The sequence below is a fragment of the Ochotona princeps genome, chromosome 5 (genome assembly GCF_030435755.1).
Source record: "Ochotona princeps isolate mOchPri1 chromosome 5, mOchPri1.hap1, whole genome shotgun sequence".
Taxonomy (NCBI): domain Eukaryota; kingdom Metazoa; phylum Chordata; class Mammalia; order Lagomorpha; family Ochotonidae; genus Ochotona; species Ochotona princeps.
In genome coordinates, this window is record NC_080836.1 from 57,601,075 (window position 1) to 57,626,812 (window position 25,738).

At 40.3% G+C, this 25,738-nt stretch overlaps 2 protein-coding genes across 4 annotated transcripts; one reads left to right on the plus strand and one right to left on the minus strand.

Annotated features, from left to right (window-relative positions):
• Window positions 1-323: 323 nt before the first annotated feature.
• On the minus strand, window positions 324-17,878 carry PRKRA (protein activator of interferon induced protein kinase EIF2AK2). Of its 2 annotated transcripts, XM_004577014.4 has the most exons (8): window positions 17,723-17,878; window positions 17,041-17,210; window positions 15,149-15,230; window positions 12,981-13,059; window positions 11,506-11,623; window positions 10,221-10,315; window positions 3,958-4,132; window positions 324-820 (listed from the first exon to the last, which is right to left on the minus strand). In XM_004577014.4, the coding sequence occupies exons 1-8, from the start codon at window positions 17,785-17,787 to the stop codon at window positions 663-665; spliced, it is 942 nt and encodes a 313-aa protein (XP_004577071.1). In that variant the 5' UTR covers window positions 17,788-17,878; the 3' UTR covers window positions 324-662. The 2 variants fall into 2 exon arrangements, with proteins under 2 accessions (XP_004577071.1, XP_058520663.1); XM_058664680.1 differs by lacking the exons at window positions 15,149-15,230; window positions 17,041-17,210; window positions 17,723-17,878 and adding an exon at window positions 13,959-15,112.
• Window positions 17,879-18,117: 239 nt separating this feature from the next.
• Window positions 18,118-25,358, plus strand: PJVK (pejvakin). Of its 2 annotated transcripts, XM_058664229.1 has the most exons (7): window positions 18,118-18,226; window positions 19,765-20,006; window positions 20,960-21,155; window positions 22,138-22,279; window positions 23,337-23,454; window positions 24,816-24,914; window positions 25,050-25,358. In XM_058664229.1, the coding sequence occupies exons 2-7, from the start codon at window positions 19,796-19,798 to the stop codon at window positions 25,340-25,342; spliced, it is 1,059 nt and encodes a 352-aa protein (XP_058520212.1). In that variant the 5' UTR covers window positions 18,118-18,226; window positions 19,765-19,795; the 3' UTR covers window positions 25,343-25,358. The 2 variants fall into 2 exon arrangements, with proteins under 2 accessions (XP_058520212.1, XP_004577070.3); XM_004577013.3 differs by lacking the exon at window positions 18,118-18,226 and having other exon boundaries at window positions 19,453-20,006.
• The last annotated feature ends 380 nt before the right edge of the window (window positions 25,359-25,738 follow it).

Below are 25,738 nucleotides of genomic sequence, written 5' to 3' on the forward strand. Positions count from 1 at the left end.
TATACATGTGTAACTGTCTCTTTCAGAAGTATACCATACACCAGAGATAATAATTAATAGAATATTCACATTCAAATGCCACGAGAATGGATACTAAGAATGGAGCAGCTAAGTCAGCCCCTCGTTTAACAAACTGGATAGAACCCCATTATAACAACAGCTCTTATTTCATGGGTCGAATTACACAGCAGACTCATGATGCTCCTCACAATTTCACATCACATTTAATAAAGACTTTGATGTAGTCCCCGACACTCCAATTCTAAAGGGCTTCCTTCAAATTTCCCTTCTATGCAAAGCAGAGCTGAAGCACCAGTAAGAAAGACTGTTAACAATATTTTTATTTCATCATTGTCATCTTCATCATGATTATCATCATCAAACATGCAGTGTCTTCATTCTATGTGCATGGCACTGTAAAATGGGCACTACACTCTGCCTTATGGTACAAAGTTATAAATACAATATACCAATACAAAGTTGAAGCCAGTAAAAAGACCTTAATAACAACTACCAGGTTATAATTAAATCTGGAGTGTTGATGGAACCCATGAAGAGATTTAGAAACAGCACAGAAACTCAAACATTACAATACATGTTTTACTTGGGAAGGGGTGAGGAACTTATTAAGTGCTACGGAAGGATTTCCCAAGTTGGCCCGTTTACTTTCGTTCCGCTATGATTTTTAAGTACTGCAAAGCATTGTGAGCTGCGTCACTTTGTGCACTGCCACAGGAGATGCCTGAGCCGTGGCAGACTGTGATGGGGCTGGTAGACAGTTCAGCCAGACATTGATAGTGTCCGTTGGCACTCAGCTCTTCTGCAATGATACATTCAAACAGGATGATTAACACCAATTATGTATAAACAACACAATATTACTATCTTTTTTTTGAAGCGTTCATGTGCACTACTCTACTTACTCATCATCTTTGCCATGCTCACACAAACAAAACACCTGCTAAGCTGAAGCAGGAATTCTTAACACTGCACTTGCAAATCATCTAAAGGGGCCTTAAAGAAATACAGGCCTCTCTGCAGACTATCTGTAATCCCAGATACAGGGCTGCCTGATTCCTACACTGAACAAAAGCTCTCAAGACAATTCTAATATAGTCAAACATGTTTGCAAAATACTGAACCACAGCAATGTTCTTTTGATAGAGAACTGGAAAGGTCTTTTCCACTAAGGAAATTTTCCATTTTCAGTATGCATTTGGTTCAAGGCAAGACTTCCTTCCCTTAGACCTTCATGTCTGTGCAAGGTCTAGTTTTCAAGTATAAATGAATTTCAGTGTTTTAAAAACAACATCAACTCAGGAAACACATAATCTTATCATCTGCTGAGTCACTCTAATTGAAGATGGGCTGAAATGGGTCAAAAGTAGAAACTGGTGGGACAGGATGTGATTGAGTAAATGTTGCTATGTTAGCTAGCTGATTTAATGCAAATATCCTTATACAATGGATTACTGACTGAGTGAAGAGTCTAGATTAGATCCTGTAGTGTTTTTTAAGTAAAGTAAAATTCATGTACATATAAGCAGCTATTTAAAAACGAATAATTGAGGAGCATGTGTTTAGCCTAGTGCTTGGAATACCTGCTAAGATGGTCACCTCTGATGCATACCCTGGGAGGCAGCAGGTGATGGCTTAAGTAGCCGGGTCCCTACAACCCATAAGGGAAATTCAGACTGCTTCTGGCTCCGACCTTTAGCCTCAAACCAGCCCCAAACAATTCAGCAATATTTAGTATAAGCACAATGTAGCACAATTACCACCTCTATCTACTCCCCAAATATTTTCATCCATCCAAGCAGAAGCTCCATAACCATTAGGCAGTTACCACCTATATCCCATTCCTCCAGCCCCTGGCAACTAACTGTTTTCTGTCTCTAAGGATTAATCTAATACATGATGTTTGATGTTTGGCTTCTTTCACTTGGGGATAATGTTTTTTCTTGCGAGGGGTCATCACGCCATAGCACATATTAAAACTTCATTCATTTTAGTGACTGAATTATACTGCATTGTAAGAACATTCTATAATTTGTTTACTTAATTGTTGATGCACATCTGGGCTGTTTCCACTGTCTCTTCTGAATAGTGCTGCTATGAACATGTATCTAGATATGTATTTGAATACCAGTTTTCTATGCTTGGGGTATTTGTCTAGGGGTAGAATTGCAAGGTCATATTGGAACCAAAAAAGTTTTCCATGGTAGCAAAGCCATTTTACATTCTCACTAGTGGTTTCTGAGGTTTCCCTTTGTCTACATCTGCCGCCCACATTTGCTATCTTCCATTTGCTGATTCTAGCTATCCCAGAGGGTACGAAGTGGTGGTCCCTCACTGTGATTTTGATTTGTATCTCCCTAGTGACTAATGATGTTGAACATCTTTTCACATGCTTGTTGGTCATCCATATGTGTATCTTCATGAGAATATCTAGGCTCTTTTAAAGAAAATTAAAACTATTTTACTTGAAAAATGGACAGACAGAAACAGGGATGTCTTACCCGTTTCACTCCACAAATGCCGGTAACAGCTGTGGCTATTCCAGGCCGAGACCAGGAGTTAGGAACCCACCCCTGGTCTCCCATGTGGAGGGACAGGAATCCAACTACCTGCACCTTCACCCACCTCATCCCATGGTGCACATGAGCAGGAAGCTGAAACTGGGAGTGCAGCCAGGACTTGAATCAAGGCACTCCATTAAGGGACGCAGATGTTACCAGTGGTATTTTAGCCATTGTGCCAAATGCTTACCCGCTAGGGTCTTTTTGCAGCCAACTGCACAGAAACTAGCCAGAAATTAACAGACTGTGGTTTTCAGAATGTTGTTATATGTTTACAAGAACTATTTAGTTCTTATAATTGGTAGAAAATGTTACAAAAGTGTCACTGATTCATAACCTAAAAATCCATCCCGTTACCTTCTTTTCCTAAATTCTCTTTTATTGTCATATATATGATACCTCTCATCTCTGTTCCACACTCTGAACAAACTATAGACAACAACAAATATTTATTGAAGGAATAGCCTCTCATTTGCACTAAATTCCCCAATTCCGCTTCACTCTCTGATGATTGAGACATTACAATTGATTCATCATTGAATGCCAAAGCAGCAGAGAATACCAGAAGTTTGTCTAGCTCTTAAATACATCACTCTCCCAATACTAGTAGCTCTGATAAACTAGGTCCCCATAGCTCACCAAGGCTGAAATAGGGAAATCAAATTCTTCACACATCACACTGATTATATTAAATAATATAGTTAAATTAAATACAGATACCAAGCATATACCTTTACACATACATACAGACACACACACACACACACACACACACACTAACTAGCTTTATAAATGGAATGAAAGGAAGATTCACAATGCCTTCTTTCCCATTGTCTACATTTACCTAAATGACTAGTGGTTAGGGTGACAAGTGTCTTCCTTTGCTGAGCTGCACGTTAGGCTAGTGTAGCATCAGGTCTATGTTCTGAACCTCTTCCCTTGTTTCGGCTCTTCTGCTGAACAGCTGTTACCTCGGGTAAGTTTCTCTTCCTCAGTCTTTCTGTGCCTTGCTTTCTTCACTTTTAGATGAGGATTACTTACTTTACAAAGTAAGTTAATACATATAATTTCCTGAAAACAGGGCTTGGCACACAAATCTATAATCTGTAGTTGTTTTTATTGCAGGTGTATAGATGATAACTAGTATTACTGTCCAAAAAGAAAACCATACCAAGTATATATACCAATATGCATAGATTTCAAATAATTTTTGCACCTACAGATTTATCTTTTATCCCTACTTTTCCATAAACTTGAAGTACCCTAGTACAAATAGTAACAGGATAAAATAGTACAAATAGTAACAGGATAAAATTTCATTTCTCAAACATTTTTAAAAGCAATAATTTAATAGAATAGGCCAAAGACAACTTCATACCTATATCCAAATATGTTATGGTAAAACCTTGTTCTTTGGCAATCTCACTGAGCAGCTGGATATAATCTGTATTCGGAAGACTAAGGAGGCTTCTCTTTAGTAAGTTGATCTTTTCTCCAGGAGAATTCCTCAAGGAGTGCCAGGTACATCCTAAAGAATGCCCTACCATATTTGTCTGAAAAACAAAAATGAATATTCAGACTCTTAACCAAGATGCAACTCCAACACCAGCACCAATATAATTAAAAGTACTTTAAAAACTCACATGTTGTACCTACAGACAGCATTTAATTAACTTTCCCTCCAATTTAAACCAGACAATAAGTGCACACATTGAGCAAATACCATGTTTTAAGGAAGAACCACTTGCAATAACATACTGTAAGGGCTTATAGTTTTAAGTAGTTTAATGTTTCTCATATGTTTCTGATGATCACATTAATAGATATATCTGAAAACAACACACATAAATCTAAATGAATCAAATTGCTTAATGAACAACTAACAAGGGTAAGATGTGAGAAACAATTTTTGTACCTATGACTTTTTGTGTTAAATATCAATCACTCTGACTGCTGTAAAGCAAAAACACACAATTGAATAAAATTAAAGAAAACTGAAACAATGTGCAAGCTGATTAGACAAAGTAATTCAAATGAATGGAAGGGTATCAAAAATATATCATGCTTATATCCCAGAACCCAAATGAGTCTGTGGTTTTTCCTTCTCTCTTTTTTTTTAAGTCCTCCCTATCTTTCCCTTTTCATCTGTTCTTAAAATTCTTATATTTCCTTTTTAGATTCTGGTTTTCAAAATACTTTCGTAAGCCATTAATAAAAATAACTACCATCTGAGGTAACAGGCTAACTCCTGTCTTACTTGAATGAGCATGACAGAGGTGAAGGGATTTTCTAAAGGTCATGGGGATGTCCATGTAAAGATTTTTTATTAAATTTACTAAATCAAAATTGACCATATATCCTTGGAAAAATTTATTTTAAAATAATTGTAGTTCCTTCACATGGCTCAAAAATATACAATAATTATGTAACTAAGAGTAAAATCTCCCTTTCTCCTGCTCCTTTCCAGAATTCTTTTTTTTTTTTTTAAAGATTTATTCATTTTTATTACAGCCAGATATACACAGAGGAGAGACAGAGAGGAAGATCTTCCGTCCGATGTTTCACTCCCCAAGTGAGCCGCAACGGGCCTGTGCGCGCCGATCCGAAGCCGGGAACCCGGAACCTCCTCCGGGTCTCCCATGTGGGTGCAGGGTCCCAATGCATTGGGCCGTCCTCGACTGCTTTCCCAGGCCACAAGCAGGGAGCTGGATGGGAAGTGGAGCTGCCGGGATTAGAACCGGCGCCCATATGGGATCCCGGGGCTTTCAAGGCAAGGACTTTAGCCGCTAGGCCACGCCGCCGGGCCCCAGAATTCCCTTGTACTTCCAGAAGTACCTGCTGTTAAGCTTTTCTTCAGTGTAAACGTTTTATGCACATGCAAGCGTGCACACGCACACCTTTTCAAACAAAATGACAGTTTACACTTACACGCAGCTCCCTTTCCTTGTATCAGTGCTCATGCACAGCTCTATACTTGTGTTATTAGTCTCCAACTATGAGTTTTGGTTGCTTCTGGCTTCTTTCTTTGACTAACAATGCTTCAATAAATACTTGTGGCTCTATAGAATATTTCTCTGTAGAATATCAAGGCGAACTGCTGAACTTAAAAACATGTATAGTTTTGATAAACATAAACTGATTTCTGAACAAATTTGTACTCCCACCAACTGTCCTGGAGGGTGCTAATGTTCTTCACAGATTCCCCAATAGCAGATGCCATCAAATTTCTATTTTTGCCAATCAAGCAAAAAAAAGAATCGATTTTTTCCTTTTATTTTTTCCTTTATATTCATTTGTACTTCCTTTTAAAGAGATATTTACTTGAAAGGCCATGTTACAGGAAGAGAGGGAGACCTAGATTGATTTGTCATCCGCTGCTTCACTTCTAAACGGCTGCAGCAGCCAGACAAGGCCAGACAGACACCAGGAGCCAGGGAACTCCATCTGGATCTCCCATGTGGATGGCAGGGGCCCCAAGACTTGAGCCACCTCTGCTAATTTCCCAGGTATATTAGCAGGGAACTGGATCTGAAGTTGAGCAGACTGGATTCAAACCAGCACTTCTATGTGGGTGTTAACATTGCAGGTTGTGGCTTAATCCAGAGCCACAAAACAGCCCTGGAGAGATTTTATTTATTGATGTGGAAGAGCTTTTTATAATTTGGTACTGAAAACATTCTATTTATAGTCATGGGTACTGAAAAGAATTTCTTCTGACTTTTTTAATTCTATATTTTGTTTCTAAATATTTGTCCTGTGTAGGTTTTATATAGTCAAATTTGGAAGCCTTACTTTAAACTTCCATATTTTAAGTTAGGATTAAAAAGGCATTCCATGAGGGTCAGTACAGTGGCATACTGTGTAACGCTGCCACCTATAGTACAGGCATCCCATGTGGGTGCCGGTTCAGGTCCTGGCTGTTCCACTTCCAATCCAGTTTCCTGCTAGTGTACCTGAGAAAGCAGTGGAAGATGGCTCAAGTCCTCAGGCTCCTACACCTATGTGGGACACCCAGAGGAAGCCCCTGGATCCTGGCTTCAGATTCCAGCCACTGTGGCCATCTGAGGAGTGAACCAGTTGATGGAAGATTTTCTCTGTCTCTAACTCCACCTCTCAAATAAATAAATACATCTCAAAAAAAGGCCTTCCTTATGCAGACCTAAATCCAATGTTTTCTAATCCTTGCATAATTTTAATTTACATTCAATGTTTTTATCCATCTGAAACTGATTTTGGTATAAGGCAGCAACTTAAACACATGCCACACACACACACACACACACACACAGAGCCACATACATCTCCCCGTTCTCCCATATCCTGTAAAGTGGCTACACTGTCTCCACATTTTTTTTAATGAACACTCACTCACTGGCCTAAGATCCCTACACTATTTTCTTTTTTTTTTTTTTAAAGATTTATTTATTTTATTACAAAGTCAGATATACACAGAGGAGGAGAGACAGAGAGGAAGATCTTCCGTCCGATGATTCACTCCCCAAGTGAGCGCAACAGCTGGTGCACGCCAATCCGAAGCCGGGAACCAGGAACCTCTTCCGGGTCTCCCACACGGGTGCAGGGTCCCAATGCATTGGGCCGTCCTCGACTGCTTTCCCAGGCCACAAGCAGGGAGCTGGATGTGAAGTGGGGCTGCCTGGATTAGAACCGGCGCCCATATGGGATCCCGGGGCATTCAAGGCGAGCACTTTAGCTGCCAGGCCACGCCGCCGGGCCCTCTACACTATTTTCTATATGTGTAGCAGCTTCACTTGGAGCCTCTTTTCTATCCTCTGTCCATTCCTGTCCAAGTCATCTCTCTTAATCAGCAGTTTTATAGCATATTTTATTTTCTGGAATTAACAGAATAATAGGTTCCCATTCCCCTATACTTTTCGTTTTTTAGTTTTCTTGGCAAATTTTCAGGGCTATTCTTCCAGATAAACTAGATATGGAATATGTATATCAATTAGGGCGCAACATAAACTCTGGTGTATTTACATTTTTATATAAAAGAGGGCTCAATAAGTTCGTTAGAATACTCCATTATCTTTTAATCCTAACTTCCTATAAACTTGTTGAATACTTCTGATATTTACAATATTGAATATGGAAGAATAAAGAGCTAGATTTACACTTACTCAATTTCTGTCCTAGCCCTGAGCAGTTTTAAAATTTTTCCTCACATGGTTCTTGCACATTTCTTTTAAAGTTTATTCTCAAACATGTCTTTCTTCCTACTGAAAGTGGATCTTCTATATTCCGGCTCTTGTTCTTTATAAATAATCTTTTCAGAACAGATTTTCTGTTTTTATGTACAATGATCAAGCTTTGTGAGTTTTGTTAACTAAAGCAGGATATAAATATAGCAAATACTGCACAGTGCAACAGTACAAAAGCAGTAGCGCCCAGCCCCCTCTGCCTCTTCACCATTAATTCCCTTTCCAGAAGCAGTAATTTTTAGCCTTCAATTTTTTAATTATCCTGGTTGTTAACTCTAAGCAAAATATAAAAACTACTGATTGTGTATTTAGTTGTATCATAGGTTACCTTGTTGAATTTGCCTTATTTCTGATATTAACGTGAATGGATATAATACATTTAAAATGATTATGATTTTTCAAACTTTTATAAACAATGGTTGAGTTTATTGTATCTTTTTTGCCAAATATTGAACAGATTGTGCTTCTTCTTTGACTACTTAATGTGTTAAAGAGTAAAAATTTTACTACTCTTGAAATATCTTGTATTTGTAAAATAAACCTTTCTTGTCTTGGACACAATTCTTTTAATGTTCCACTGAGTATTTTATACAGTATCTTATTTTATTTCCCCATAAGGGACACTGATCGATAATTGATTTGGATTTGCTATCACCAGGTTTGGGGTTTATATTATGTTGGTGTTGGAGAATAATTTTATCAGTTTTCCTTCCTATGTATTGCTTAGAGTTTAAGTAGCATGAGGAAGCACTTCCTCCTTGAAGAGTAGAGAGATTCCACATGTAACCTCCCTGTGCTTTGTGATTTTTGGTGTTATCTCTGATCCAAGTTTAAAAAGTAATCCAATATCTTACATTTTTTTCATCAAAATAGCAAAAACCAGTTATGGTGCTCCTATGTATAGTTTCGAATTTTTCTATCTATAGGAGCAGCACTCATTTTACTGTAAGCTCAGTGAGGACGCTGCTATAGTTGTACCTTCCAATTTCTTACCTAATGTACTTCCCACAGATAAAGCCCCTGAACACATATGAGAGTACTGCAAGGGGTAAGTGGAAAAATGCAATTCAAAAGTAAGTTTATGAAACAATATGTACATAATAATATTACCCACTTCCCTATACCCCTGAACCTTTTTTTTTAACCGTAATTAACTATGTAAAGATTGTCAACAACAATACAATAAAATAAATTAAAAAAAAAGTAAGTTTATCTGGGTGCAAAAAACCATTCTGAGATCCATAAACATAGTTTGCATTTCCTACTAACTTTCTGAAGTACTCTGGTAACTATCCCGATGATCAGAATCCCAACATATCCATCACGTGCATAACCTAATCTCCTAACCTATCTAGTTGTGGTCTCTACTTGCATACACCAGGGACATTTCAAATGAAATGCCCTATGTTTGGCTCATGATCTGCCCCCTCTGGTCATCCTCTCTTCCCCTCACTATGGGGATGGTCCCATCTGCTCAGTGGTCAAGCTGAAAATGCTTGTTTCTTCCCTACTCCTTACTTCTGACACCCAATCCACTATCATGACCTTCACTTTAGTTTTCTAAAGGTTTAAATCAACCCATCTCTATTTCCTCTGTTGCAATCTTGGGGTAGGACATCATTTCTCATCTGCTTTTTGTATCGGCACTCTAGAAGTCTGCCTGACCCTCCTTACATGCATATCAGATCCTGAATCCTCCATAATAAAATATTTTAATGACTATGTACTACACTCAAAATTCCATCTTTTAATGACTATGTACTAACCTGAGAATTTCCTAAACATAGAAGACTGCAAGATACAGTCCCCATTACTTTCCGCTTCACTGTGGGACTCTCCTTGAGTGCCGTGCTATAGACACAAACTTCGTGGGGTTCCTAGACTGCATACGATGCTTCACTGAAGAGATTTAGCACCTGCTTCCTTCTCTCGGTCCATTCTTGTCCTACAGTTCTCCACTTAGACCTTCCTTCTTCCTGCACATCTTCCTCAAATGCCCTGTCTTGGCTGGACATATTTTATGCACCCCTATCATCAATCAGAAGGACCAGTCTAGCTTTCCTCGCTCTCATTCACTGAGATGTACTTATGGGCACAGGTTGCTAATTCACTATATCTCACAGCTTTACTCACAGTATCAGCTCACTAAGTGTCAGCTGAGTGCATGAATGAAGGGATGACAATGGGCTGTGACGCTAAAGACACAAAAATGATACTACTATCCCATCCTCTTGAGAGCTCATTTGTAACACTTCTTACCTGGTCACCCCTGTGACCCTGGCTCACAATCAGGAAGCAGCTAAAATTGGGGCAGAGTACAACTGAACAATAATTTTTAAATTCAAGAAATTTAAAAAAAAAAGGTTCCCTACAGCAAGATGCTTAATCACATTAACATTATAGCTGTCTGACAGTTACTCACTAAAGAAATGTGGTTCTCTGGAGAAATATTACTAAATTTGGCAAGAAATTTCTCAGCAGCATTTCTCTTGGCTTGCTTTTTTGATGCCCCCTTTCCTAAATAAAGAAAAAGAAATAGTAGATTTAGAAAAGACATTATTGTCCAAGGAGGGTGATCAAATGTAGAAAAAACACTGTGTTTCATCAGAGAATAACCACATGGTTTTTAAAGAATGGTTTTATTATTTTTTTTATTATTACTTTTTACTGACCTGACATCTTTGTTGTACTTCGTACTGTTATGAATTCTACAGTTCTGAAGGCTTTTCTTTAACAATGAGATAAACTGTATTTTGGGTTTTCCTTTAATACTTATATCTTCCTATGGCTAGATTTAATGAACCATATTTCATTTAATTCTGACCAGTTATTCAGATTTATAAATAATATTTATAAAATGTCTATTTCCTGCTATGATCTGTAACAGACAACCTGGTGAGACTTCTTTCTTATTATGAATAAGAAGGGCACAGATCTCGAGATGCTCGAGTTGCAGTATATCCCAGGCCTTTACTCCCATACTTCGGGCTTTTATACTTACCAGCTGAGGCCCAGGGAAGGTCAGTGATTTGCTTAATCAAGGACTGCACGAGGAGTGGAAGCCTGAGATTCCTGCCTCTGACCTGTGGTTTCGACACTGGGCTACGGCAACTTGCAAGGGCAAGCAGCTGTCACCTAACTGAAACTGGTATCTAGCTAAGATTCCATCTGAAGTCACTTTGAAAATGATACAAACATGCCATAGAAATTCTCCATTAACATAGAAATTCTCACTAGTGCTTTTTTCTAAGTGACTGCTTGTTTTTTGTTTTTTTCAGTTTGTCCTCTACAACAAAAAGTTGCTATATCTAAAAGATCATTTCTACTTTATTTTTATTTCACTGTAATTTTTTGTCATTCGTCCTCTTATAAATCTCATCTCCAAATATAATCCTACTCTTGTCTTCCCATTTTCTAGAATTCACGTTATACTCCAAAAGATTTACTGTATCTTTTTCTCCAAAATGTATTTTTAAGTTGCTGCTCAGTAGATAAAGATAAAAGCCCAGAGTCAATTATTTATTTGCTTTACATTAACTCTGATCTTTTAAACATCAAATTAAGAAGTATCAAGTGTTCCTATGCTAAATAGAAGTATATCAATTCCCTCTAAGGAAATACTTGAAAAGATAAATACAACACAAATGTCAGCAGTTACTTATCATCTGAAAATCTTGCATATGTTTTTAATTGTAAGAAGTAAGTACCAGTTTCCATAAATGATTCCAGTCTGCAAATTGTGGTATATTCTCTCTTATGGGCAGGTCCTCCCTCCTGGGAAAGGGTGTATTCAGGAAGTCTCCAACCATGATGAATTGCCAATTCCTGTAAAATCAAGAGAAGAGCTTCAGTTGTAATTTTAACTGTGCAATGACACAATCACACAACTTGCATTATTGATTTTGATTTCCATTTCTATATTAAAAAAAAACATGCTTCAATTGAAGAATTAAGATCCTACATTTTGCATTTTTTAATTTTATTTTTTACAAATAGATTCACTTATAGACTGAAAGGCAGAATTACAGAGAGGGAGAGAGGAAGAGAGGCAGACACAGAGTGGGAGGGAGTCTTTCATCCATTGGCTCACTATGCAGATGACTTCAATGGCTGGAGCTAAGCCAGTCTGAAGCCAGGAGACAGGAGATTCATCCAAGTCTCCCACATGGGTACAGGGGCTCAAGCACTTGGGTCATCCTCCATTACTTTCTCAGGCCCAGAAACAGGGTGCTGAACTAAAAGTGGAGCATCAGGTCCTTTAACTGGCACCCACAAGGCAAGCTGGCACCACATGCAGAAGCTTTACCTGCTATGCCTCAGTGCCCACCCCACACATTTTATATCACAATATCAAGACTGAAAAAGTTCTGTGCTATGAACAGCAGTCTTTCCTTAAACCATAGTGAGCTACTTAACAGAGGTCACCAGAAAGACAGGCTTCTACCATGCTCTTTGAAAACACCAGAGGAAACACCTCCACGTCTCAATGCCACCATTCCCAACACCTCTCCCCTCCTAGCCATAGACTTCCAAACTTTCTAGCTGCTGCTTTCATCAACAGCAGATAATTTGTAGAGAGGATAAACAAATTTGGATCAAGCTGCATTCAGAAGGTGAAAAACACCATAGAAAAACTCAACAGAGGAAGAAAAAAAAAGAGTAAAGCACTGGCTGGATACTGGAGGGCAGGAGTGCTTCAACAGACCACAGGGATAATCTGCACTGTCTGCAGAAAAACAAAGCTGACCATAATTCGGCAGAGGGGTATAAGATAGACAAATAAGAAAACTGCTTTCCTTTTCTGAATTACATAACCCATTTGGACTCTTAAGTCTTCCATCTCAGGAGAGGCAGGAAACGGTTTATCATAAGAATGACAAGAAATACTTTTAATGTATGAAATCCTCTCTACCCATCTGCACTGAGGTCCTGCTAATATTAAATGAGAATCCCACAAACCACAGGAGGACGAGGGCACTATATATGGAAGAAAATCCAAAACAAAAATAGGAAAATTAATTTCATGATAGCTTTGAAATATCTAATTATCTTAACTTGGAAAACAATATTTTGCCACCTTAGTTTAAATAGCAATTTGCCTTACACTGTGATCCTATCCACTCATTAGCTTATCAATCTATTAGCAATTAAAATGCTAAGATGGCTAACCTGAATGACTTACCTGTAATGAGCCGATAGGATTGAGCTGGTTCTTTGGTTGCTTGGAAGGGTCAGGCATTAAAGGATCAGGAACTGCAAAGCTGAATGGTTTTAAAAATGTTACAAAACAAAGCAAGCTTCCACAAATGTCTAAACAAATAACAAGTCTGTTCCACTTAACCTTCTAAGCCTTTGCTCTTGCCACTCCTTTTGCATGGAATGCCCTTATTCCAACTTCTACGGGAATCTGATTTCTCCAACATGTAAAATATCTCAAGTGCCACTTGCTCTTAGCCTATCCTTTTTCCCTAGTGGACCATAATTTTTCCTTTCTTTGGGTCATAATTATAACATTTAATTTGGTTCTTGCTTAAGGACACTGTTTTATCACGAATTGTACACTCATACACATCTATGTAATTTTTCTATCCCCCATCTCACTCCTCTGCTCAGAATGCAAGCTTCTCCTCTCTTGGGGGGAGGATCTCTTTACTACTTATATAAGCTTCTCAATGTCCCGTACTTAATAGCTGCTCAAAAACCTATATGTAAAGTGTACTGTGATTACAAGTACAAACAAAAGAAAACTAACATTAGCTAGGGAATTTAGCCCGGCAATATGATTAATTCAGCTCATAATTGGTTTTGCATCCAGGTAACAAAGAGAGAGAGAGAGAGAGAGATTTATATGTATCTTGCATAAAACATATGACCTGCATGATCTGACTTCAGCACAGGGGTATTATTGTCAGGGGAAAAGAAAACAATGTCTTTTAGGTAGTCTGAAATCACTAGTTACTTGGGAGACTAGTTCCTGATATGGAATAAGCTGCATCCCAAGATTACTAACATTTAGCCAGCTGAAGAGTCACTCCTTCCATGACAAATGAGGTTTAGCTAGGGCCATGTCCTCAAGTTTCTTTTCCCATTGCCAGGATTTCAAGCCTCTGGCAGAACTTCAAGCTTTACACAGGCTGATGAGAGAGGAGTATTCACTTACAATGCTGCATGCCGAAGCTACCCAAATAATTGTTTTGGAGAAGTGAGAAAGTCTCTGTATTAAATCAGGCCACTGTAGGCCTGATAACAGCTTAGTAATTCCCATTTTATCTGTCAAGAAGCACAAATATATAGTAAAGTTTGTTAGCCTTTTTTGTTTGCTGACAAAGTCAAGTGTCCCTATGCAGAAAGGACACTCTGTACACTCATTGCTACAAACGTACTCAACACTTGGGGTAACCTTTCGACTGAACAGAAATAGCACGGCCATCACCAGCAGGAGGAGAACCCAACACCTGCCATCCTATTTGGTATGTCTTGAAAGCTGGCATATATCAAATAAAATGCATCACCCAAGAGAATTAAGCACCCACTAGGGAGACTGAAGGCTTATGTTGGGCAAGTGCTTATCTGAAACGCTGCCACATTAGTGGTTAGTACTAAACTACCCAGAGGTTCGGAATGATTTACAAACTCAGAGGAATACTCCATAAGAACCTAAGTGCATCCCTGATTCAAAGTCTGTCCCATTCAAAATGTCCCCAGGGCTCTGCTGTCAGCTCTGAGCAGATCCTACCAGATGAGAATACCTGAATGTAGGTGAGGGGAAGAATCTGAAGGCATGCTACGCTCCACACTGTGCCCAGGGAAAACCAAAGAACACGTCATGATACCCAAGATGCTTCAGAGTCAATACTCTTCCCCAAAGCACTTAAAAGTGGTAACATGTTTAATTTGGAAAGACACATCAAGAATTAATATCCCATTGGTATTCTCTTATATTTGGTATACATTCTATCGCAAAAGAAAATGTGTGCCTCCTTTCTTCACCCATTGGAATTCCGGAAAGAGTATTTTTAGCTGAACTTTTCCCACCTTATACCTTCTTTTCTTCAGTGTAGAAGTAATGAAATCCTAAAACCTAACACAGAATATTGATATTTGTGAGAGAACTTACTAATGTCACACTCCTTCAGGAAAAAGAGGTCAGGCCTAGTTTGTGAGAATCTTATTGAATATTTATTTTCTAATTTAATTGGATAAAGTTATCTTAGCCAATGACCTGTTTTCCTGGGGAAACAGAATTTTGGAGCTCACACACTAACTTCCTTTGTGAACATCTTCAATTTTTTTTATCTTACCTCTGCCATGGTATTTTGGAGCTGCATAATACAAAGAAATTTAGCTCACCAAATACTTGCATTGGCTTTCAAAATGTTTATGGCGGCTTCTGCAGCTCTGTGCTTTGCCAGCTTCTTACTTGTACCTTCACCTGAAGTAAGGTTGAAAGAAACAAACAAACAAACAAACAAAACCTCTTTACTTCTTGTAAAAACACGTGGCTTACATAGACACCATAAAAGAAAAGTCACTACATACATACATACACACACACACTACACACACAGGCAATAAAATATATATATACTACATAGTTATATATGGTAATAAGACATTTACCATGTGAAATAAATCTTGGGTATTAAAAACCAAAAAAAAGTTCTGTGAATTTAATTTCTGCATCCCTGTATAAAACCCTGATTATTTCTATATTACATGTTTACCACACAAAATTGCAATTAACTATACAATGTTATAACTTTCAAGAACTGCAATTTAGTAATCTATTCTTCCCTATTCCTAGAGGGGAAATTCTGGCAACAAGGTGATATTTAAATGCACACTATTTTATTTTGACATCTTGTCTCCTATTCCAGGTGAAGCGGTCATGACCACGTGTTGGGAAGCAGTCATGACCACGTGTTGGGAACACGCAGAGCTCTGCGAGAGAAGGTGACAGCTTCTATCACTGTCTTCCATATAGTCTGTATCTCTTATTTTGGTAGAAAAGGGTTTCCTCATGATAGAACTAGAATCTAAATTTCACTAAGAAATCATACTTGGTTTGGTAAACTCCATCTTTTTTCCTTTTGACTACAAACTCTCATGGAATAAGCTTCAAATGTGACCCTCAACTGTCAGAGGGTCATTTATCCATTAACACAGGTATTAGGGACATGGAGGAGACCCTGTACTCAAGAACTGCCAGACTAGTGTGGGATTTGTTGATACACAGCTGAAATGTGCAGGTTTAGGGTTAAAACAAGCTCAAGTGCCTACTGCAGGAAAGCACACAAAAGCAGTTAAACAAACGGGTTGGCCAGTGTGTGCTTTCCAAACTTGAAGGTGCACAGGAACTGCCTAGGAATCTCATTACCACGGAATCTGACCCCTTGCAACTGGAGGGCCTGACGTCCAAGAAATGCTCAGGTTAACTTTACTTTAAGAAGCAAGGTTCTAAATCATGCCAGAAAACTTCTATCCAGAGGATGACAGAAGAACCCTGGATGGAGAGGACAAATGTGACTGCTTAGAATGCTCTGGTGGTTATGTGGGGAAGGACCAGAGCAGAAGAGGACAGAGCCTCCACAAGGCTGTCTGTCCCTGTAATCCCAGGAGAGCCCAAGGGGGGGGGGGGGGCAAGGAGAGGAGCAGCAGATTCCACAGCTGGTCCAGGAGCAAAGATAGGGGAAGGGGTCAGGACCAACTGAGATTTATAAACACCTTTGCAAAGTTGGTCACACAGGGGGAGCCGCTGCAGGGGAAAGAGGGAACACTGCATGGGTGCCTTCTGCCCTTCCCCATGTGGAATCAGGGGCAGCACAATGGACAACAAGCTGCCGGAGAGGGGAGCTGTGCTGATTCTGGGGTCCTGCTCCCTGGCATCTCTCTATAATCAAAGTAAGAAACATGACAGTACCCATGGATCCAACTGGGCCTTCAAGAACCTTCTCTGCTTCTTCCTAATCCCTGTAAGAACCACAGGAGGATCCCAGTTGGATGCTGGGGGGAGGAACTTTTTAGTTTCTGGGCTGCCTTGTTAGGGGATTGGGACCAGTGCGCCAAGAGAATCAGACCAAGAGGGAAAGTTGGAATGGCCTGGGACTCAAGGTGTCAGCTGCAGTGTCTGCTGCTTACAGCTGTTTCTGGCAGAAGCCACATTTTTCCAAGACGAAAAGCAACAGCCAGTGTGGACCACTAACCGGCCTGGTCATCCATCGCAGTGAACTGTGCATACAGACCTGTGCAGGTGATGTCACCAACGGTTACTCTGAAGGTGAAAGTGGGCACACGTATTTGCACATCGGATCGTTCACACTCGTACACTGGGATGTTCTTGGTCTTCATGCCATATTCGTGTAACACCTGAATGGGCGTTTTCCCAGGCTTAGCTGTTATCATCTTTCCCAAACTGCAAAAAAATCAGACAGAGGGAAGTATGGTTCGAGGCTCAAAGGAGGGAGGGTGGCACCAACGAGAGTCCGGGCGCACCTGTGCTGCAACCCGCTGCGTCAGTCATCGACAAGGTCTGTGACAGACCTGGAGGCGGGCGGGCAGCAGGGCAGGCGGGTGGGCAGAAGGGCGGGCAGGAGGGATGCCCAGGCAGTGGGGCGGGCAGGCGGGCGGGATGCCCAGGCAGCGGGGCGGGCAGGCGGGCGGGATGCCCAGGCAGCGGGGCGGGCCCGGCGCCGCATTCTCTCAGGACCAAGCCCCGCGCGCCGCGGCCACCCCAGGAGGGGCGGGTCCCGCCGCTGCAGGCGCCGCAGGGGGACGGGCCCACCAAGGGGCTTCTCCCAGCAGGCCGCGAGAGGCCCCGCTCCGCGGCTCAAGCCGGGGCCGCCTCCCCCTGGGGGTCGGGCTGCCGTAGCTTTGCTCCCCCGCCGCAGGCCCAAGGGCCTGGCTGGCTTCCCGGGCACAGCTGACCTGAATGTTCCGCTGTCCTCGCGCTCCAGCGGCGGCGCTTCGGCGCGATGCCTGCTTTGGGACATGGTGAGCAGGGAAAGCAGAGCGGTACGGTGCGGAGAGGCGTCCTCGCTGCCCTGGTCGGCCGGCTCCGAGAAGAGCACTGCCACTGCCGCCGCCCCCTCTTGCGACCGTCCGGCTCGGGTACCCTCGTATGAAGGGGGCGGGGCCTCGGGCGGCCACGCCCCCCGGCTGGCCAGTCGCCTCAGCGCTTCCCGGCGCCAAGGGCCGCTTCCCGGGGCTCTCGGGAAGCCTCGGGGAGCAGGCCCGCCTCCTCTTCCGGCTGCTGCCAGCTCCTCTCCCCGGTGGCGGCTTCGCGGCCTTCGGCTCCCGGGGCTCCTGGCGCCGGCCCAGGGCCCTGAGCGCAGGGAAGCCTTGTTCGGGCTGGGGTTATGGTCTGAAGGGATGGGCCAGTTGAAGGAAGATTTCACAGTTCCAATGTAGAAAAGCCAGGCCCTGGAGGGAGTAAGGGAGCTTCGGTACTTCTGCCCCGGGGGGCTGCAAGCCGGGCCCTTCAGCCGCTCCCTTTGCGGGCTGGTGGACGGAGGCCTGTCCGAGGCCCATCCAGAGCTGTTTGTCGTCCCCGGAGTGGACGAGAGTAATGGCGTTTGCGTGGGGCACACCAGCTTGCTTGGCCGACAGTGACATTACGTGTCTCTCGAGGGATTTGTTCGCAGCCTGCGTACAGGCCTGCTTGTGCCTACTTTGTAGATAGACTGTTTAGCTGGGTGTTGTTTGGTCTGAGGGAGATTAGGAGAAGTAATTGATAATGTAATTTTTAAAAATTGCAGATAGATAAGGCCTTGGATACTCGAAAAAGGATGGAAAGAATTCCAGGATTTAGTAAAACTCTTATTTGGAAGGCTAAGCCTATAAGGTGTTTGTTTTTGTATCATGCACCCCTCCCATATGTTCGTGGATGACTGTCCAACAGTCATATTTTAATCGTGTGATGTTCACAGAGCTATTATGTGCATAACATTACTGGCCATGCAACCTTTCAACACAACCATTCGCTTCTGAAATTTACTTGTGTCCACAAAAACAAACAAAAGCTCCACAACTTTACATGGCTTTCTTGAAAAGCCGTATAACTGAGATATTGATGATAAAATGAAACACAGCAGAACTCCCTTCTGTTCAGGCATTTTAGTCCCTGTGCCTGGCTTCAGTTTAAGACGACGTGTTTGTGGTAATTGTTTCTTATTTATTGTTTCTGTCTTTATTGTGGCTTTAGTGTTGTATGAAGATTCTCATAGAATTGTTTCCCTTAAAGCCTGAGAATTTATTTATTTTTTGCTTCTGCCTTTTTTTATTATTAATTACATTGCATTATGTGACACAGTTTTATAGGTACTGGGATTCTCCCAAACCCTCCCCCCATGGTGGATTCCTCCACCTTATTACATTACCACAGTTCAAGTTCAGTTGAGATTCTTTCATTGCAAGGATATATCAAAGTCTGAGAATTTATTAATACTTGGGTTGTTAAACATGCAGAGAAGGAATGAAATGAAATACCCAGTGACCTGTTTAACCCTAAGGACAGCAGGCCGCACTTCTCTGTTGCCAAGCTCCAAACGGTGGACTTAGGAAGGAATTCCCTTTGGACAAGGTCCACTGTGGATTGAATCCAGGACTAATTTTAGTGCCTGCGTTGCAAGGTTTGCTGCGCTTCACTCCTGATTGACATTGCTACTGGCGAGTCACTATCAACCGTGTTTCTCACCAAGGACATTGGTGGTCTTTTTAACTTATTTTTTTCCGTGTGTATGTTAATGCTGTAGACAGCCAGAGCAAATTAGACCTTTTTTTCAGTGTATCGCTTTACACTGTTGATCTATAATTCATTACCTGAGCACATGAGGGGAGGCAGTGTGGTGAGTTGTGTACTGGTAAACTACTTGGTGAAACCATGCTTTATCCTTTTCAAGTGTTAAAGGTCAAGACAGGTTTGGTCCTGTGGCCTGATACTCTTCTTTGAAAATGGATTTGTTATCCAGGGTCTGCAGTTGATAATGTTTTGACTTTAATATGTTTGCGGCTGCCACCAAGAGCTTCGTCAAGCAAGTTGGAGATGGAGGGAGATTAGTGCCGGTTCCCAGCCTCAGTGAAGCCGACAAGTACCAACCTTTAAGTCTGGTGGTGAAAAAGAAGAGATGTTTTCTGCTCCCTAGGTATAAATTTACTTCAACACCATTTACGCTGAAAGATATTCTCCTAGGAGACAGAGAAATTTCAGCGGGTAAGTGTAAATGTTTGAGAGTGGTGACTCATTTAGCTGTGTCATTAATAACTTACACATAGGTCACTTATCCTAGCTGCATTAGTAATGCTTGCATGTTGTCATTGATCAAAGAAACTTATTATGATCATCTTGATAAGACGAACAATCCTTAATGTTTATGTGGTATTATCACATCTCTTATTGGTCAAATGGTTTTCAGGTGTGACAATTTTAAGTTAACTAAGTCAACATAGAGTAGGACATAATTATTTCAGGATGTAATTATCTCCTCTAAAAATGAGATACTTTGCGGTCAAATGAAATAAAAAGTTTGTTTTGATTTGTGGTTTAGTAATTATAATTGGTAAACATGTATAGTAAAGCTAGATTATAAAATTCTGACAAGTTATTGCTTGGAATGCTTGTTTTTCTTGCAACTACACAGTGGAACTTGATTTTAAGAAGTTATGTCGATTGATCAAAAAATTCAGGTTCATTTTAAGTATTCTATTTGTATCTTTTTGCTGCAAAATTAATTAAATGACTGGTTTTAAGATTTATTTTACTTATTTGAAAGGCAGAGTTAAAGAGGAAGAGACAGAGAAGAGAGGTCTTCCACCCTTGTTTCACTCCCCAAATGGCTGCAACATGCTTAGTGAGGCCAGGCTGAAGCCAGCATTTAAAATTGTCCTCCTGCTCTTCCAGAGGATACACATGAGCTATTCTCCCTGCTTTCCCAGACACATTAACAGGGAGCCGTTTCAGAAGTGAGTAGCCTGGACATGAACCCACACCTACACAGGATATCAGTGCTGCAGTTGGTGGCAGTCCACTAAGCCAAAGCTAGTCCCAAATTGCAATTGTTAATCCAGATTTGAAATGTTGTCTTTGTCATTAACATGTGGATAATTGAGTCTTCAATTGTAAATGAACATGTTGGCTGTTTATATACTATATTCCTTCTTGTAAAGGTATTTCATCTTACCAATTATTGAATTATGAAGATGAGTCAGATCTTTCCCTGTACGGAAGGCGAGGTAACCACATGGTGAATGACGTTGGGATTAATGTTGCTGGCTCAGACTCCATTGCTGTGAAAGCTTCTTTTGGTGTAGTAACCAAGCATGAAGTAGAAGTATCAACATTACTCAAGGAAATTACTACACGGTCAGTAAAATAATCCCCAGACACGTCAGTGCTTATTAAATGTTTAAATATGTAATTATAAAGACTGCTTTAAATGCTTGGGTTGTCTCAGTGTTGGGGCCTGTTTGGAAAATAAACTATCTTGAAAAAAGCTTGGGTTCTGTTTTACTAGTATAATTTATTTATTTTACTGGTTTGAAATGCTATAATAGCAGTATATCCAAACTTTGGAAAATAATGGATACCCACAGTCATTTGAGTTAAACAAAAATTTGAACTTTCCCACGAAATCATTTTGGGTCTGCACTCATTTGCTAAAATATCATATTGATACAAAGCATGAATACTAAGATCTCCTCTGACAGACTTTCAACAGGCAGACTAAAGCATTTTCTATGCTATGTCTGAATAGGATTTGGCTCACAAACTCATGCAGATTGTTAAATCCCAAAGTCTAATAAAAGGTATTAGCAATAAGAGGCCAAAGAGTAAATGCAGTCCTCACTTCTGGGAGGTAGACTTAGTGGGAAGTCCTTAGGTGCCTGGAGGCAAACCCTGGGAATGTTCTGAGAGGGTTGAGCTGTGCCACTTAGTACCTCCTGGCTTGCCACGTGATTGTTCCGTTACGCATACTCTCACTACTATTGCCATCCTCCGACCTCCCTATAAACTGAACCAGGCAGTCTCACCAGGTCTTGCAGTATGAACCTCCCAAACTGTGAGCCATGCAAACTTATTTTCTTAATAAAAGGCTTCTCTCAGGTATTTTGGCTATAGTGACAAATAGCTACTGTAATTTATAGTCATGTTCTAAGGAAACAGAAAGCAATGTAAGATTATTAAAGTCCCTTTGGGACTGGATTTTCTGATTTGGGTCAGGCCTCTGTTGATTTGTTTTAGTTAATTTGACCTGTGACTAAATCACATGACAACAAAAAAATAAGACTAGATTAAAAGTAATTCGATGTCAAGCAGTCTTGGTAATGTATCTTCTTTATTTTAGAAAAATTAACTTTGACCACAGTTTGGTACGTCAGTCAAGGAGCAACAGAAAGGCGGTGTTGTGTGTGGTTCTGGAAAGCATTCGAACCACAAGACAGTGCTCTCTCTCGGTACATGCTGGGATTCGAGGCGAAGCAATGCGGGTGAGCCACATTTGGCCAGCTCTGCCTACCAACTAGAAAGTTGCTGTGGGAGATTTTTCAGAATGTTCAGATTCTCATGAGACTTGTGCATATTGTCAGATGTTGAGATGAAAGAGTTGCAGTTGCAAAGGGTTTTGCTGTTAGGACTTTATTTCAGAATATTAAGAAAAATCCAAGAAGACTGGATTCTAAGCATGTGTAATATACTGCAAACAAAACGCTAATCCTTGTGAAATAATGTGCACACTGGAGTCCCTCCTATGACTATTTAGGTCCTGTTTGAAGAGTAAAACTGGAATATTTAAGTTGAATTCTTTGACTTAATTTTGGGTGATAAAGAACTACTTTGAATTTTTAAAAATCAAACTGCTTCTTCTGCAGGAAAATAGAATTTCTAAGTTAACATTATCAATGGCAAACATGCTTTATTCAATGTTAAATATCTGTTTAATATTCTTATCAGTCATGATTTAATTTATCATTCAGTGGCATCTAATGATGGTATGATTGGATTAAAACCAATTAGGAAGCTCGATCATCTCACCTCTTTGCAAGTAAAAATTATTTTTGATGCCTATATTCAGCTGTCCACAAAACTGATTAACATTGGATCTTTGTGAAGTTCAAGTGAACTATTTACTTGATTAGGAAAATAGGTTGATGTTTGCTTTGGAAAGCTGCTGAAAATTCTGAGAGTTTTGGATGAGTGAACACTTCAGGATAAACATGTCAACTCTGGCACTTAAAGTTGCTTTCTGAAATTTGCAGTTGAATAGTTGAGTGAAAAAGCTTCCATTTCAGAGTGCATTATTGCTAGGGTAGTGCTTGCCAGGGGTTCAAGAACTAAAGTAAGTGAAAATGTGAAGAAGTATTTTGTAATGTAAATCATGAGTCTGCAGTGGACTTCTTGGAGCTCTAAACAGTTTCATCAATGAGAGGTGTCTGGTTGTTGGTTGCCAATATTTTGGCTGGGTATGTAGATATTTTGTTTATCCAAAAAGCTATTCTTCCATATTATTGTCCATAATGATGTTATCTTATTTACTATTTAATGTAGTTTCACTTTATGGATGAACAGAATCCCAAGGGGAGGGAAAAGGCTATTGTTTTTCCAGCACACACAACAATAGCTTTCAGTGTTTCTGAACTCTTCGTTTACCTGGATGGTGCCTTTGGTGAGTGAATGATATTCCTGAAAAACAAATATAGTTTTAAAGATAATTTAATGGTAAGCTCTCTGTCTCTCTCTCTTCTTATATGTGTGTCTAATAATTACAAAAGTGATGTTTTCAGCACTGTCAATCTTACGTTGCATGAAGTAGCTGGGAAAGGTCCTCTCTTCCCTTCTTGCCCAGAATTTCTTATCTACTCCTCGGGGAAGGTATACAGTCCCCACCAACCACTGAGAATTGTAGATGAGAGCCAACATACAAGCCACTGACAAAGCCTTTCTTGAATTTCATGGGGAGATAATCAGTGACCTGCTAATTAGTAGTCTTTGAGGAATAGTAGATACAATCAAGCCTGAAGTGTCAGGGCACCTAAATTAGAGAAAAGACTACTTTTCTTGCTTCACTTTTTATTGTCACAAACTCAGCATACCTGCATGATTTCCCCAAAATGAGGACAGGTACTTTCTCTAAAATCCTCATCTAATACATCTTAATTCTGGTCACTTTAATTTTCTACATGTCAAAGGTCTTTAGTCAGGTGTCAGAAGGCTGGGCAAGGGATTCCCCAACTATGATCATTTATGAACATATTTTGTCATGTTTTTGTTTCTGCAATTTTGTGAGAGAAAAAAGTACGGAGTCTAGAAATAAAACTATAAGGCAAGTAAATTCTGTATGGAAAATTTAAGGTAGAGGTATTTATAGTCACATTGACTTTAGGAGGAGTGTAAACTCACAACTGATGCATCTTTCAAAACTGAAAGTGTACATACACTTTAGCTCTACAATTCTTCAAATGTACTCATGTGAAATGATGTGAGTACAAGGATACTCAATTCGTAATAACACAATGCTGGAAATATTCTTAAGGAAACTTGCTAAATAAGGGTATATCATGCAATAGAGTAATATAAAGTCATTGAGAGTGAGATAGCTCTATGGAATAATTTCTAAGAGATATTTTTCACATATATATGTATAGTATATAGCTATTTTGGTCTGAAAAGTTGTATACATACATAGATCCCACATTTTCTTTATAAAGTGCACGGAATGTTTCTAGATGTCTAGCGGAGATGCTTAACAAGGCCTCCAGGTGCATTGTAAGATTGTGACTGAGTCGCTTCTGGCCTTTTGGCTAAGATCAAATGACTGGGAGATGGGATGAACACTTATCACTACATCTTTTTTGCAGTTTGAATTTTATACCATGTATATGTTACTTTGTCAAAAATATGTAAAAATTAGCTTTAAAACCTTGCAATCAATGACATGCTAAAATTCATCACCCCCATAGAAGACCTAATGAGAAGAATTTTTCATGTTGTAATGTAATCTAATTTTCTTTTTTTTTTTTTCTGTAGACCTTTGTGTCACTTCAGTGTCAAAAGGAGGGTTTGAGCGGGAAGAAACAGCTACGTTTGCAGTGCTGTACAGACTGAGAAACATACTGTTTGAAAGAAGTATGTATAAGAGTATTTAGATGTCTTTTTTTTTTCTTCTTCTTGGATTGGTCCATGAGGGCTTTCTGTTCCCCTGTTTATAAGTACAGTTTGGGTTATATACGTTTTGACTTACATGTGTTTTTGTCTTTTTAGATAGAAGAGTGATGGATGCCATTTCTCGTTCACAGCTTTATTTGGATGACCTTTTTTCCGACTACTATGACAAACCTCTCAGCATGACTGATATTTCACTCAAAGAAGGAACTCATATTCGAGTTAACTTGCTTAATCACAACATTCCAAAAGGGCCTTGTATACTCTGCGGAATGGGGAACTTAAAAAGGGAGACGGTTTATGGGTGCTTTCAGTGTTCTGTCGATGGGCAGAAGTATGTGAGACTTCATGCAGTTCCTTGTTTTGATATTTGGCACAAAAGAATGAAATAAAATGAATAATGCCTTGCTCGTGTTTAAAGTGCAATTTTGCCACAAGCCTTTGCCGTATTACCTAGGTTTATTTTTTTTTTAAGATTTATTTATTTTTATTACAAAATCAGATATAGAAAGGCGCAGAGACAGAGAGGAAGATCTTCCATCCGATGATTCACTCCCCAAGTGAGCGCAACGGCTGGTGCTATGCCAATCCGAAGCCGGCAACCTGGAACCTCTTCCAGGTCTCCCACATGGGTGCAGTGTCCCAAATCTTTGGGCCGTCCTCGACTGCTTTCCCAGGCCACAAGCAGGGAGCTGGATGGGAAGTGGAGCCTGCTGGGATTAGAACCGGCGCCCATATGGGATACCGGAGTGATCAAGGCAAGGACTTTAGCCGCTAGGCCACGCTGC